Source organism: Haliaeetus albicilla, chromosome 1, assembly GCF_947461875.1.
Source record: "Haliaeetus albicilla chromosome 1, bHalAlb1.1, whole genome shotgun sequence".
Lineage (NCBI taxonomy): Eukaryota > Metazoa > Chordata > Aves > Accipitriformes > Accipitridae > Haliaeetus > Haliaeetus albicilla.
In genome coordinates, this window is record NC_091483.1 from 81,108,330 (window position 1) to 81,124,385 (window position 16,056).

Here is a 16,056-nt window from a genome sequence, read left to right on the forward strand (position 1 = left end):
CTCTGTTCTCTAAACATAAATGGAGATATTGTTTCCCCAAAATATCGCTGATGTTCACTTCTCACATATGTGAGTTATATAAGCATCTCAGAGGTACTACATACACATACTCAAAATAGTACCAAGCGTAGTCTAATCAGGAAATTTCACTAAGTGCAATTTTTGAGCTATTATATGTAACCTGACAAAATTTTGAAATATTTTGAATTTCACAGTTCAGATATTCATAGTTATTACTAACAATGAAATAAACAACCTGTAATACATTGAATAATAATGGAAGAATTGTATTATTACGGAAAACATATTTCTCTATATAAATGTTGATTAGGTTTTTCTAAAGTGTGTTTCATTTGTGTATTTTTACTATATCTAACAAACTTGTTTGGATGAGGGCTCACTACAAAAACTCCTTTGCAAATAAACTGGTTACTGTCCTAGTACAAACACATTGAATGTATTTGATAGGAAAACATGCAAAGCACCTGGTGCATTGCCATACTATTTTTTCTACCATCAAAAGAACTGCTAGAAATGTGGTATGGCTAAACTTACAAATAGTATTTTTTGATTGCTAGATCTCTTTACAATACTAATTTACTACACAGGAGCATTTTGGGGAGGAAAAAAAAATTTAAAAAAAAAAAAAAAATCAAGAAGCCCACTAGATGGTGCTCTTATACAGAAAATCCAGACCAGCAGCACCATTCTCACTGCTAAAGGTGAATAGAGGTCACAAGATCCTAACTGCTAGCAAGCAAGGCTGCTGCCCTTTACAGAGGTCACAATCCTACTATGCATTTGATACCAAAATCCTGTCATTTCAAGTGCTATCCCTTGTACTCTGGAGCTGACATTTCCACAATAATATATATATACATTCTCATACATACACAAGCACAGAGAAAACATTAACCATAATACATCGTAAAGCCAAATATTAAGGTTAAAAGTAGAATGAACTTCTGAAGCAGGTGATGAAAACATTTTAGAATCATAGAATCACAGAATGGTTTGGGTTGGAAGGGACCTTTAAAGGTCATCTAGTCCAACCCCCCTGCCACGAGCAGGGACATCTTTAATTCAATCAGGTTGCTCCGAGCCCCGTCCAGCCTGACCTGGAATGTTTCCAGGGATGGGGCATCGACCACCTCTCTGGGCAACCTGTGCCAGTGCCTCACCACCCTCATCGTAGAACATTGCTTCCTTATATCTAGTCTGAATCTACCCTCAATTTAAACTCAGTTTGAGTTTCTTGCTGCCAAACTACTCCCATTCTGCATGGAAAATTCTGGGGGAAAAAAGACCAAAAGTAGCACACAGAAGGGGTTGAGGTGGGCAGGAAAGAGCAGTAATAACATGGACGAAAAAGCTTGTTCAGCCCTTAGCATCATCAGGACCCTGAAAATTTACTCTGCTTATTCCTCTCTTGAAAGGTCAGTTCAGCATCCCCAAACATATTTCTCTGCAAACAGGTACAGTTTTTAGGTATACTGTAAAATACAACATTGCACTCTTGCTCATTATTTTCTTAATATGTGAAGGATCAGCAGTCTGTGATTTTTCCCCACTCAGGGCTGATCCAAGGAGTGTAAAAAGTGCCAAAGGATCTCACTACTGAATAGAAGCTTTCGAAGCATTGGGATGCAGCCTGACTGCCTTCACACATGAAATGATCGACTCAACACCATTCCAGTTTAAAGGTCACTTCAGCTGCACAAGGGAAAAAACCCCCTGCATTTCATTCAAAGTCATACATGAGGTTATCTGAATTTGCAACACACTTTCTCCAGTGTACAGTAACACAGGCATTCCTATTTAAATTCTGTATATAACTGCTATTATACAGAAATAGCCCTTTGGCTGTGCTTCCCTAGACACTTGAGCTCAACAAGTCTAGTTTCAAATTGCTGTGCAATGTGCAGTAATATTTTTGCAATTGTTTCTTAGGATTTCAATACTGAAACAAACGTGTTTCAATTCTTATTTTGAAGGTCACATTTTGTCCTTTCATCTCCAACATCATAAATCACTTCTCTGAAGAACATATTTACAAATAAATTGAGATTCCATAAATATTCTGCAAAATCCTTTCTCAGGCTGAAAATCTAGTACAGTTATTTGTCAAAAAAGCAGTAAAATTTTAAAGGTAGTCACTTAATGATACAGCATCTCTTCTGTCCGCTAACCTTATCTCACATTTTGACTGCTCTTAATTTTATTAGGAAAAAAAGCATCTTTTGCTATTGTTGTACCCAAGTATTTTATCTTTTCAGTTTCTATGTTTTGGTTGTTTTTTTTTTTTTTTTTTTCATTATACACCTTTTGGATCTTTCACTCCATTTAAGGAACATTGCATTTACTAGCCCTGGAAAATATTCTCAAAGTATTATTAATATCTTCAAGAAATATGATAGTCCATTTGTTAAGTATGAACTTCATTTTACAGCCTGGAGGACAATGACCAGTTTCATCAGAGACTTTTTTTCTCATAAAACGTAGTCATCTCCTACATGGCAGGCTTGCACTGTTCAAAAATTTATTAAAGATTGAGCTACTCTGCCTGGAATTTTTCTGTTCAAATCCTTCTCATAACAAAAAAAATGTACATATTCAGTATTTCGGGACTATCACAAATATAGAAATACCTCATGTACCAAAAATAATTTTAACCACCTCTTTTATTTCTCAGCCAGATCAATTCCTTTATAAACCAAACTATTATCATACTCGTTCAAGACTCAATGCAATTTTGAAATCGGAGAGTAAAGGGTTGACGCAAAGGCACAGCAGTTCAAGATGTAACATGGAGCAACATAGCTGGTAAGCAACGTTAGAGACAAATGGGTGTGTGCACACACAGAAACAATAAATCACTGGAGTATTAAAATAACATCAAGTATAGGGTGTGACTGTTTGGATTAACATGTATTAAAAAGCAAGGACTATATATACATTTTAACAAATACAGTATCATGTTATTCTATTGATAGATACAGAACTTGCCAATTTACTATATAGACACAAGCACAAAACTCAAGGAGAAAGTCAGCTAAGCAGATTCATCAGTTCTGATGTTTTCTTTCTGGAGCAATACAAAAGGTGGGAGATACTGGCCTTTAGCATCAATGGAAAGCAGGTTTTTTGGTCCTTTTTTTCCTTTAGATACCTCTTCTCCCCCTTTTCTAGGTAACAGGCTTTATTAAAGTCAATCCTAGCCTTTCTCCAAACACAGAAATACCCCTTTTCATGGGTCTATGCTGCACGCATAGTAAACATTTTTGTATTTACAAAACTGTTACACCTACCCTTGCAGTACTGTACAAGAATAAGTATCTCATTTTTCATATCAAAATCTAAAGCAAAATATTTAGAATTGGTTAAAGCGTTAAGTATTTAGTGTGCCCTGTTTCAAACCCCTAGAATTTGAATTTCTGCAGTGGTTAGCACTTATAAAGTTTTGTCAGCACATCCCACTGACACAGCTACATTCCTAAAAACTAAGAAATCACTATGTCAATCCATGTTCTGAAAGAAGGCACTCTCCTACTCATCAGAGACCCCCCAGTGCCCAATAAATACTATTTTTGCCTGTCACTACCCCCTCCCCATTCCATCATGTGAATGTGTCCCCCACCTATGTGCCTGCAGCCCTTGCTGTGGCAGATAGCCACTCTACATCTATTTATCCCATCACTTTATACCCACATGTAAATATATTTTTTATCCACATCCCACAGATACTTTTACCTCTTTCCAGTCACCAACCCCCCATCGGAGTGTAGACGCCATGTATCTTCACCTCAGTTTTCATCTAGCACAGGTTTCTGGTCCTTCTCATTTCATTTCTTTGCACTTAGTAATTTTACTATCTTTTTATCTACCTCCCCACTGCACACCAGTTTGATGGGTAGGTCCTGTCCCTGGTACACACCATGAAGGCTTTGGGGGAGCATGGAGGTTACGGGATGAATCAATCCCGCAACACTGAACATGTGACAACACAGCAGTCCCTTTATAATCAGAACAGCTGAGACCTTACCAAACAAAAACTACCATTTCCTGAGGGAAAACAGAATATTTTTAGAATTCACAGAAGTTCTTAACAAACTTCTCTCTGTAACTTGAATAAATTTGGACAAGTGTCATGAGGGGAGGTAAAAGGTACATCCTTAGTTGCAGTAAGAACCCAGAAATATTTAAAGAGCTTAAAATATATACCAAATTTTACTAATAAATTACTTCAATAATAAAACCAGGAATATCTGGATTTAAATTATCTAAAATTAAAGCAGGAACATTTAAGTTAAAGGACAAACACCGAGGCATTAAACACATACTTTTGTAATCAATCAACTTCAAACAGTACTTTAAAGCAGCAAATCTAGTAAGAAACAGATTTGTGAACTCTCATTTCAACATAAATTATCTCCAAGAAGCAATAAATGACAACTCTTTCCAAAACTTTGCTGCTAATAACTCACAGGTGACTTTATACCAAAATTCACCACTGTATAGGGTATGACAATTAACATGACACCTATTTAAACACAATAGCTGAAGTGCTTTAAATAGGTAGAATAATTATTTGTATTTCATGTGATGATATTTTGATTGAGAAAGTATTCAGATGATTTACACTGCAGTGATTTGAAGCGTTAAGCCACAGAATGCTGATTCTGAAATTTGAGATAATGAAGGCTGAGTAGTGCTAAATATTATGGAAAAAACTGTAAACTTATTTTTAATATAGAAGAATTATTTTGTCATATAATACCAGGTTTAGTATGTACTTCATACTAAATACAAATTGATCTCAATCAATATAAGTGATACCGTAAAATAAATATACTGTAGAATTATATTCACTAGAAAATATAAACTTCCTTTTCCTTGCTGAAGTAAAAATCAAACTTTTTTCTCCACCATCTTTTTACCCATAACGTAGTTTCACTAGTCTGGTAATTTTTCTTACTTTCTTGCTTGTAAAACATAACAGTAAATTCACAATCTTCCCACCATCACAGCTATAAATTTTGGCTTTCCCTGGAGTTTAGGGAATGTCATCTCTGTTGCAAAATTAGGTGTGAATAAATCTCATTCAACAGCTGAGCAGTGAGGCAAACAGGAAATATGGTTAGAAAGCAGATAAAACAACAGTTTCAATCTTTGTGTCCTCAGTAAGTCAGAGGATAAAGTTTTCATTTAGTTTCTTAAAACTAGAAAGAAAATTCTCAAAAAAAGACAGGCTGTTTTTCCACATGTAATTGCGAACAGAATACGATACTACAGATATACATCTCACATACGCATTCACGATGCCTGCGACATCACGTAAAATGGAAAAGACTTTACCTGATGAGAAAAACGAAGAACAAATATTATCACAAAGAGGCAGGGGGCAATCTCAGATGTCTCGCATAGTCTTCACTAAATTTACTTTCACCAAGCACAACGCCTCTCTTTGCACTGAACAGCAGCCTTTTCCAGAGAGCAGCAGCAGCATCAGTTTGGGACTGAGAAGTCACATGTTTTCTGTTTGTCAAACCTCTGCTGTCCATAACATGCTGTCCATAAAGGCCACCACAAAAGCCACGGTACAATCAGACCAAACAGGGATATTAACCTCAGGATCTTACCAATAAGGGACCTATATGCTGAGAAGGCCCTGAAAACCATGCAAAATTCCTTAAATCTTGACCCACAATAAATTTACAGGAAAAACTATAGATCTAGAAATATAGATATTTAAAAAAAAAAAAAGGATCAGTATAGTCGATGCAGGCAGTACTGTTACGTTTCATTGAAAAGCATGATGGAACTGGAGCCAACCTTTGGATCCTGCAGTAGTTCTGAATGGTTTTACCCCCTTTGCTTGTCTCTTCCTACACCCATCCACACATTTTCTGCTGTCACATTTCCACCTCTAACCCTATTTTCCTTTTGCTATTATTTGTATACTCATTCTCTGCCTTTTTTCAATATCTTACTCAACCTTGGAGCTTCCCTTGATCCTGTAAGACTTACCCTTCCTACTACCATCTCCAAAGTAGACCCGATGACAGTAAGCCATTGATGCAGAAGACAAGCCCAGTCTAACACAACAGGAGATGAACCACCTGCACTACACCTCCACTTTCAGCCCTAAATACAGCAGGACTGAGTAGCTCCTGACTGTGTGTGACATATGCAAGCATTGTAATCTTGTGTATTATTCAAAGTGAAAAGGACATACTAATTCCCTAATAATGATTTTAGCAAACCCTTACCTAAAGTCAGAATGAAAGAGGAAAATATTTTCAGATACTGTCTGCAATTCTGTTGCTTTTTCACTTTCTAAAGTACAGTCTTCAAGTGTGAGATAGGGAAAAATCATAAGACACGACTGGCAATGAAATTAACAGTTAAACAATTAGCTGTTAAGGAAGATGCTTAAGCAGAACTGTAGCTATTGCTGGAATAGAGGCTGCAGTACTTTGCCTGCAGCTGAAGTGACTGGTATCAACCGTGTGTGAAGATGCTTTTTCCATATCTTTCATTAATGTAATTCATGACTCAAGTTGAATGCTAACGTTTCCAGGATGCTCAGCTCCATCACCATCTTTATTTTATTGTCTTGACTTCCCAACTTGCCAGACAAACATGTTTTTACCATTCAACCAATCACAGATCTTGGTCACTGAACTAAATTGCCAGATTGATCAGACTTTGCATTATTTAGAACTATGTAGCTAGATTTTTCAAGGACACTAGGGCAAAAGACTTCTTTCTCTCTATCACAGCCACTGCATATGAGCGCAAATAACTCCTTATAATTCAAGTCCATTATCACCAAACAACTATTCCTCATTAAAAATAACACAAATCAATGTCTGCACTTTGGCCTCTGCAGTATGAGGAAATGGACCTGAATGAAAAGGGAAATTTGAGTCCTGTTCAAGAAACACTTTGTTAAAAGCACTGTAGATTGCATGGAAAAACACTTTATTTTCCATACACTTCTGATACTTACATCAAATTCATTTAATGCAGCAGCAAGCTCTCCTATGCCAGTGTGCCCCTTGTTCTCATCGGTGGGCGAGGTGGCCTGGGCAGCGTTGGAAATCCCAGCAATTGCTTCTTGTACTTGCTTGAAGACATAGTCTCTGTTGGCCCTGGTAGCTGCAACATCAGGGTGACGGAGAAATGCTTGGGATGCAGTATACAACATAGTGGCATTCTTCTTCAGAGCACCTCGAGCTGCAGCCATTTCATCCCTGCAGTGAGGATCTTTCAGTTCCTATACAAAAACACGCAATTTTTATAGTGGTAAATGGAAGGTTTTGTGTTACAATGTATTGGCTATACAGCTTAAGTGTCTCTGCATAAATACCATCCAGTGATTTTGCAGAGATGGAATCAATGACAGAATCTACCATAAATCACAAAGAAATCTCCCTCCTGCCCAAGAAAGTCCATACTTGGACTGTGTAGTTCTGTGTAGCTACAGCTGTTACATTCTGCTCACAATATCTTCTTATCCAAGAGCCTATATGCTTCCCTTTCCTTCGTATTTTGTTCTATTTCTCATATAATTTAGTGTTTGTTTTAATGACATATGCTTCCTTTTGTTTCCCTGACAACAAGCACCAGATACTGTACAATATGTTACCACAATAAGATGACACTGTATTACTGTTATTAAAGACAGGAATTTATTTAATTATAGGATATATCAAACTGTCCATGAAAGCCTTTCAAACATTAGGCAAGGTAGTCCTACCAATATTGATAAGGAATAACAAAACATTATTACTTCCATTTTAAAGCTATGAACAAAGAAGTCTGCAGAGCTGAATAGTTTGCTTATGTTCACACACAGAATCTTGGGCAAAAATTGAAAAATAATCCAGATATTCTGGATTTAAAGGATCTACCCATTGCCTTATTTCAACCACATACAACTGACAGGTAACAGTGTTCAGAGAGAATTAAGTTCCTAAAAACTTTATCAGGCTACAAAACAGAAGAGACGAAAGGAAAATGTACGAACATCTAAGTAGTAAGTTCTAATGTTGTCAAGATTTTCCAGTTATATGGGAAACCTTACTGGCATTATAAAAATGCACCTTAAGAAGAATATCTTTAAAAGTTTATAACTAAGATTTTCTGTTATATATCAATACCTCCAATAAGAACTTAAGAGACATATACCTTCGTTAGCTTTCACTTTTTTCTTTTTCCTGTACTTCCACAAGGGAAGTGTCTGAACATACAGAACAGTACTGTTCATACAGTGACTAGTTCTTACATTTTTTCAGTTTAATTTCAGTATAACTCTGAAAATGTTATATATCATAAAAAAATACAATAGTGATACAGAAGTAAATTGTCATTACTGTAATGCAGAAAATAAAGTAAATAGACAGATGAATATGGAAAGCCAGCTTTTTAAATCTGGTGTGCTATGCAATACAAAGACGACACCCCTGAATGATTGGCGGTATTAAAAACAATCAAAGTTGGAGAGACCTTATACAACTCCACAGTGACAGCACTGTCTGCACTCTTAAAAAGAACAGTGTTCAGGAGAAAGTTATCTTTATTGCAAAGTTGTATAATTGCAGGCATTGAATAAATGTTATCGTGACTTTCTGGTCTTTTTTCCATCTGCCTTAGTAATGAATGAACTGAGTACTTTTTTCTTTAAAGTATCAGAAAATTAATAATGATGTTTTTAAACACAAAGTAGATTTCTGTTCTTCCTGAATTTGAATTACACTAGACTACCAAAGAGCTTGTGCTTTACCAGCTGTCAGACTGACCTCGAATCAGGATAGGTTAGAATTAAATGGGAGTAATCATCAAATGAAAACTATCCTTAACCCCTGAATCACTTGCCTTTTGATCCTTCATTCTGCTATTAATTGAAGCCACTTGGAAAATATTCTTAAAGAAATTGCATTTTTTTAAAAACTTCATCACATTCAAAAAAATCAATGTGATTAAATTATAGGCCATGACACAGCAATTACTTATTGTACATTTTAAACCAGACTTGGACATAAAATACAAGATCTTCAGAAGCAGGACTAACTTTCTCAACCACTGCTTTAAAATGTACTTACCTGTTGTCGTCTAGCAGCTACATAGTTCAGTTTTACCATCTCTTTTCCAAATTCTTTAAAGCGATTTGCTAAATCCTGCTCATTTGTTGCATTTTTCACTGCTTCTAGCGCTTCCTCTACCTAGAACATAATATATCAACTGTGTTAGCATTTTAATCCGGGTGCACTCTTTAACAAAGTCTATAACTATTCTACCCAATACTCTCAATTACATGGCCCCAATTTAGCTTTTACATCCATCACTGTACAGTGGCTTTATGATAGTCCCACTAACTTTAATTAGGTTTCTTAATAGAGAAGCTGTCTGATTGTCATTCTGCATTAATTTCCATTTACTGTACTTTGGTATCATGTAAAACTAATGCAAAAGGCATAACTATATTAATTTCCCCACTCACACTTATCAGATGAAATGTTTAGTATCTGTGAGTTTTAAAACAAAATAGATGAATATATTCTTAATGTGTGGTACAGGCTTTATGGGAAAACAAAGGCAAGTTATTAATTCTGGACAAGAAATAGTGTTTAAAAAGAAAACTCAAGCTTACCATTAAGATTAAAATTTACCCTGATATATTGAAAACACTGTATCTTTGTGAAAGAAATGAAACAATAGATTCAACACAGAATGTATTTATTACTTCTTTTTTCTCAACTCTCAGCTTTCTTTTTTGGTTACTTTAAAATTGAGAAAAGAATCTACCAAAGCAAACATACCTGCAGTTACTCAGTCATCCTGTAGCTAACAGGCAAAGATATAAAACCCCAGTTATACTAACAAGTTAATCTACCAAATCTATTGTGAAACTTCACCTTATGTACAGCAAGAACAAATATCTGAAGGGATAAAATGCTCTTTTCCTACAATAAGTAAAGGAAATTTTCCTGTGACTAGATGAAAATTCAAAGTTGTATTTCTCTCCCTCACAAGATAAAAATGCAATTCCAAGTAAAAAGATTGAGAACAGAAAAGCTTCCATTCATCCTTCTTTCTAAAACCTGTTGCTTCAATTCACAAGAATGTGCATAAGCTTTCAATAACAGACAAATTTTGCCCTCGACGAGAAACTGCCAATTTTGATGGGGACATGCTCCTGTGCAAGAGCAGAGGTTTGCAGCTTACTCTCCAAACGCCGCTGGGAATCTATAAATTTAGCAGTAGCTGGCGTCTAATGAATTTAGAAAGGCACAATTATGTGCAGGGCCTGCCTTTTTATCATTTCTGTTGCTTTAACTGTGTTTTCTTACCAGCAAGAGAGAATATTTTTATTTTGAGCTTTTACCTACTTACTGCAGATTTACAAACGACAAGGCAGCAGAGTAGCAAACCCATACATTTCTACTGGAAAATGTATAATTCAAGCACATAAATCCATAGCTGTTATGTTGGAAATTTTATACTGAGTCTGAGAGTTGCAAGCTACACCTTATTCGGAATGCAGTTCCCTCTTCTTTTACTCTTAAAAACAACAGCAGTTTTTAAAGCTGAACTATCTGACCGCCTTAGCCATTAACACAAATTACAAAAGCATCATTGTATTACCCAATTTGTTCTTGCAGGATTCCTTGCAAGATATGAACATCTTCCTTTCATATCAAGAAGCATTTATATTAAACTACCTGAAACTTTCAACTTTAATGTTTGTAATGCTGAGCACAGGCGTGACAAACTGATACACATTTTTGTAAGTCCTGCCAGCTCCCTATTAAATAAGAATGCTAGAGAATTTGTTACAGATTCCACTCTGATAATCAGATTGCAAAAGATGCTGATCATACTCTTATCGTTTCAGTCTGGGCTGAAGCCCATGAAATTCCAAAATGAAGAAACTGGTTATGAGAAGTATTAGAAAGGACATGAGCACAAACCCCATTTTTGTAATAATTTCTTTTACAAATTCATGTTGGAGCAAGTTCTCTATCCTCAAAAAAAAATGACTTCACTCAACTGTACAGTTCCTCTGATTAACTACCATGTAATTAATTACAATAGACTCATAATTCTGTCTGTGCATGATCACATACTATATTAATGTATGCCATTTTATGAGCGTTACACAAGCTTCACTGCAATAAGCACTATTACTAATTTTAGTAATGCAAAAGATAATCTGGAAGAAATGACCAAGTGTCCTTCCCAAAAGCATCTGCATGTATTCACTCTAAAACATTAATTAAAATGCACTCTTTCCCATGAAGCCTGAAGTGTAACTCACTCCTTTGACATGCTTTCAGTGAAAACTACAGTATGTTTCAGTATAAATCAGGCTTCGTAATTCTGACATGCAGAATGATTTCCGTTTATTAATTTTATGGTTAACTTACACCAGTCTTTGAATGTTACCTTTGAGTCAATACAAGAGCTGTCCCTTCATAATTTTTTTAAAATATAAACACTTCTTTATCTTAGTAATTTATTTTTTATTCATCTAAAATTAGTTTGCATTATAAAATCTTAAGATAAAAATGTTTATACTGTCAATCCTCAGAAACAAATTACCCTTTTTAACCTGATCCCCCCCACAACATTTAAGGTTTGTAAGTTGAATTTTCCTAAAATCAATCAGAGATGTCTGGCTTCTTGGAAACAGGATTCATAGTAACATCTGATAAATGCAGAGATTACAAACAACATTGCCATACACTGCCCTTGCAAATCTAGGGTGCAAACTGTGTAAGTAAATACACCCACTTACAAAACAGGATTGGACTTTTGTGTTTTACATAACATAGTACAGAGCTGTAATAGAAGGAAGAAATCTCAGATGTGAGAACAGTACTTCTCATTGCCTATGAAAGAGCTAGAATCCGAATTTTAATCATAATGTTTAGGAAAAAAAAAATTGTTTGTAATGTTAAAGTGTTAGCCTCACTAGCAAAAGACTATTTGAATTACAGTTGCATGGAGTCTTATAGTGGGGAAAAATTAAAAGCATATTCGAGAGAGACAATGCTTACACTGCACATGATCCGAGCCACGTGCTGACAATTACGAGAGCAGCATTCTGTTCATTAAAGCAGAGCTCACTAGAATCTGTGCAGAAAAATCTGCCTTTTTCATTATGAAAACTGTTTTCAAACTATCTAGGTTATCTGCACAGTTTGCAAGTTAAAGGGTACTTGTTGTTTTTCCAGAACATAATATTGTTGTACAGTTACACTGTTAAAAAGAAAAAATAAATTAAAAAAAAAAAAAAAAAAGAAAACACTGTTTGGACAGCTATTAAAAAGAAGTAACTCTCTGTTTCCTCTGATAAATTCAGACAGGCACTCTGCAGGCTTTAAATATTCTGTATATGATTTTCTGCAGAATTTTATTTTGTTTCAGAGTTTTTGTTTATTTGTTTATGCAATAAAATTGAAATAGTCCAATAACCAGCACAAAAAAAAAAAAAAAGAAAATTACATTTCCCAGTTTCATCTGCAAAGTCTTTTAATACTCCTATATAAAAACGTGAATGGTGGTAGCCAAAAGTGAACACAAATCCATACCAAACTATCTGGCAATCTTTAATTCCTCTTTATTCTATTTTTCCTCTTTTATGACTGATTAGACGCTTGTACTATTGTTTCACTCCAAATTAAAGATTCAATCTTTCGATACAGCCAGAATCTGTGCAGAAGGGGAAAAAAAAAAAAAATTAAAAAAAAGTGGAACAACTGCAGTACCTGAACTCTGCCACAAGATAGCAGTACTCTACAAGTACTGAGCTAGTAAACCATGGGGTAAGATGCGGAGTTAAGTAACTGCATCTGTTCAGTTCAGAGAGCTGCTTAAGAGAAGTATTAGTCCAGTCACTGAAGGTATCTGACAACTTCTACTTTAAGTGTCCAAAAATTAATTTCTGCAAAACCAGAAAATGAATGAGACTAATGTAGAAATGTTATCTCCTACCTCTTTATCAGCACTTTAAGAAAAAATCCAGTGAAATAGAGTAAGAAATGCAAACAGTGACATCCATTACTGATTTGTTCCTTATTTTTCTACACACAAAACATGCAAACCCAATACAGAACGTTAAAAATGCGTACAATTTTCAGATGTGACAGAAGCCTCATGACGTCAGCCATGTCAGCCAGGATGAGTAAGCGAGTGACAGCCGAAAGCAAGGCGCGAGCAGCCCGCACCATGGTGCCCCGTTTCACTGAGGAGCACGGGTCGTCAGCAAACTCCGAAGAGGCAATTCTCATTGTTTCTCCTAGAATTGAAAAAAAAAATGGTACTTAAAGACAAGTTTTATACTTGTGTTTTTTTCCAGAAAGTATAAACAACTCACTAAATAAACTAACTACTGTTAGGAAAAAATTAATGGCTTAGTTACTGAATATTGAATTGTTCAGGAGAAATATATTTTTTTAAAACACGTGTAGCAATTGCCTCAATACTCTCTGCCTTTTTTTCTTTATTACCAAACTGTTCTTCTTCTAGAGTAGTCACCTACAACAACTAAAAAGGAAACCTAAACACCAAGACAGACTGCTGATCGCAACCAGCACAATGTAAGAAAAACAGCAGTGTGTGTTATCGAAATACAGAACTCACCTGCGCTGCTAGGGAGGACGGGACAGAGCACCCCAACAGCACCAACGTAATTGTAGCTTTTTACAACTCTGCCTTCAAACTACATCCTTCTCCATCACCCATGCTCCCCAGCCCTTGCCTTCTTGCTCAGATACTTACTCTGCTCTCCTCCACTTGGAACAGCTATCACTCCTAATAAAAGTTGTTTTTTTTTTTTCCCAATCATAGAATCATAGAACCATTTAGGTTGGAAAAGACCTTTAAGATCATCGAGTCCAACCATTAACCTAGTACTGCCGAGTCCACCACTAAACCCTGTCCCTACGCACCACATCTACACGTCTTTTAAATACCTCCAGGGATGGGGACTTCACCACGTCCCTGGGCAGCCTGTGCCAATGCTTGACAACCCTTTCAGTGAAGAAGTTTTTCCGAATATCCAATCTAAACCTCCCCTGCTGCAACTTGAGGCCTTTTCCTCTCATCCTATCACTAGTTACTTGACAGAAGAGACCAGCACCCACCTCACTACACCCTCCTTTCAGGCAGTTGTAGAGAGCGATCAGGTCTCCCCTCAGCCTCCTCTTCTCCAGACTAAACAGCCCCAGTTCCCTCAGCCGCTCCTCATGAGACTTGTGTTCTAGACCCTTCACCAGCTTCGTTGCTCTTCTCTGGACACGCTCCAGCACCTCCATGTCTTTCCTGCAGTGAGGGGCCCAAAACTGAACACAGGACTCGAGGTGCGGCCTCACCAGTGCCCAGTACAGGGGGACGATCGCCTCCCTGCTCCTGCTGGCCACACTAGTTCTGATACAGGCCAGGATGCCGTTGGCCTTCTGGGCCACCTGGGCACACTGCTGGCTCATATTCAGCCGGCTGTCGACCAGCACCCCCAGGTCCTTTTCCAGCGGGCAGCTTTCCAGCCACTCTTCCCCAGGCCTGTAGCGTGGCGTGGGGTTGTTGTGACCCAAGTGCAGGACCCGGCACTTGACTTTGTTGAACCTCGCGATTCCCTTTGTGACCATCGCTGCTATGATTTCACTGCCCAGTCTCCTCTACTCACTCTAGTTATTCACCATCCCCAACTGCCAGGACATCCCTACAGCTGCCTCTCTGCAGACAAACCAAAACACTCTCTTGCATAACAAATGAAACATGCGGGTGCCTGGACACATTATTCCTGTTTAATTCCAGCAGGAAGGATCTTATTCAACCTGGTACTTGGTAACTAAATCAAGATTTTATGGACTAGCTTTACTTCTTTTTAGCAGACAGAAGTATTAAAAAAGAATAAACATTACTTAATGCTACCAGCACTGAAAGAGCTTGAGTTCTTTCTGTAAAGCTGAGATCTAATAATTTTCAGCTACTTAAGGAAATACTGCTTTTAAAGGAGTAAGACTAGGACTAAGTTGGAATACAGTAGCAAAATCAGGACAGGGTGAAGATGAAGGAAATATCAGATCAGAAAGAAAGGTGAGCCAAGGACAGTGCAAAGCATTCGGAGAAGTCGGCAAGATACCAGTGGCAAAGACCTTCAAATCAGAAAGTGGGAACTTTTTTCCCCCCTGTATTTACAGCAAGGAATAAGTTGCATAACTGGGCATAAAAGATTTTTTTAAAATCATAATCACCTTTCAAAGATTTGATAATCTAATTTAACCCAACACAGAACATGAAGCCCAACCAAAAGGTAAATGTTACATTAAATTATGCAGAAATATGGTTAACATCACAAGGAGATCAGGTAAAATCTGTTATGTGAGAAAGACTTAGTGAACGAAAAACAAACAGCACACCACTGGAAGTCAAATAAACTAACAGCTTAATGCAGTGGTAAGTGAAAAGGAGTGGCACATTATCTTTTGCTTTCATATTATGTCTCACAGAAGACAGTGAAGGGACTTCTGCCATGGGACGTTCCTTTTTTTTGTAACTAGCAGAAAAGCAACAATATAGCGCATAGACCATACAGAAATGTAGAACATATATCAGCCTATAATTTTCCAAAACAATTCTAGACACTTAAAAATAAGTTTTTCACTAATCATCCAGAAAACAGAATGATGCATTTCTATTTCACAAGTTACTTGCCAAATAATATGGCTCTAGATAGAGGAACAGGAACCTGGACCTATCATTAAAATTAAAATCTAAATATTTATACTAATAACTATACTGCAAGCACCAGTGCAACATGAGAACTGAAATCCAGCTGACTCCTAGTTGTGATGTGAACATCAAGGATGAATTAACTAGAATACATAAAATAAACTTCATATAAAATGCTGAGGCCCACAGAAAAATTCACCGATTCAGAAAGGTTATTAGAATGGCTTTGAGTAAGCCGCAATCTTAAAATTTGTTATGAACTAAAAGAATGTTATTCCAGGCAACAGGGAAAACATGCATCACTTGCTATCTACC

General features: G+C 36.7%; 1 protein-coding gene across 2 annotated transcripts in view; it reads right to left on the minus strand.

Moving 5' to 3' along the window:
• CTNNA2 (catenin alpha 2) overlaps positions 1-16,056 on the minus strand; it is a 514,224-nt gene that overhangs the window by 371,899 nt on the left and 126,269 nt on the right. For both annotated transcript variants that reach the window (XM_069796531.1, XM_069796522.1), the window contains exons 4-6: positions 13,140-13,306; positions 9,108-9,227; positions 7,013-7,279 (exon numbers count right to left, since the gene is read on the minus strand). In XM_069796531.1, the coding sequence (XP_069652632.1) occupies positions 7,013-7,279; positions 9,108-9,227; positions 13,140-13,306 (554 nt within the window). The remainder of the gene's footprint in view (positions 1-7,012; positions 7,280-9,107; positions 9,228-13,139; positions 13,307-16,056) is intronic.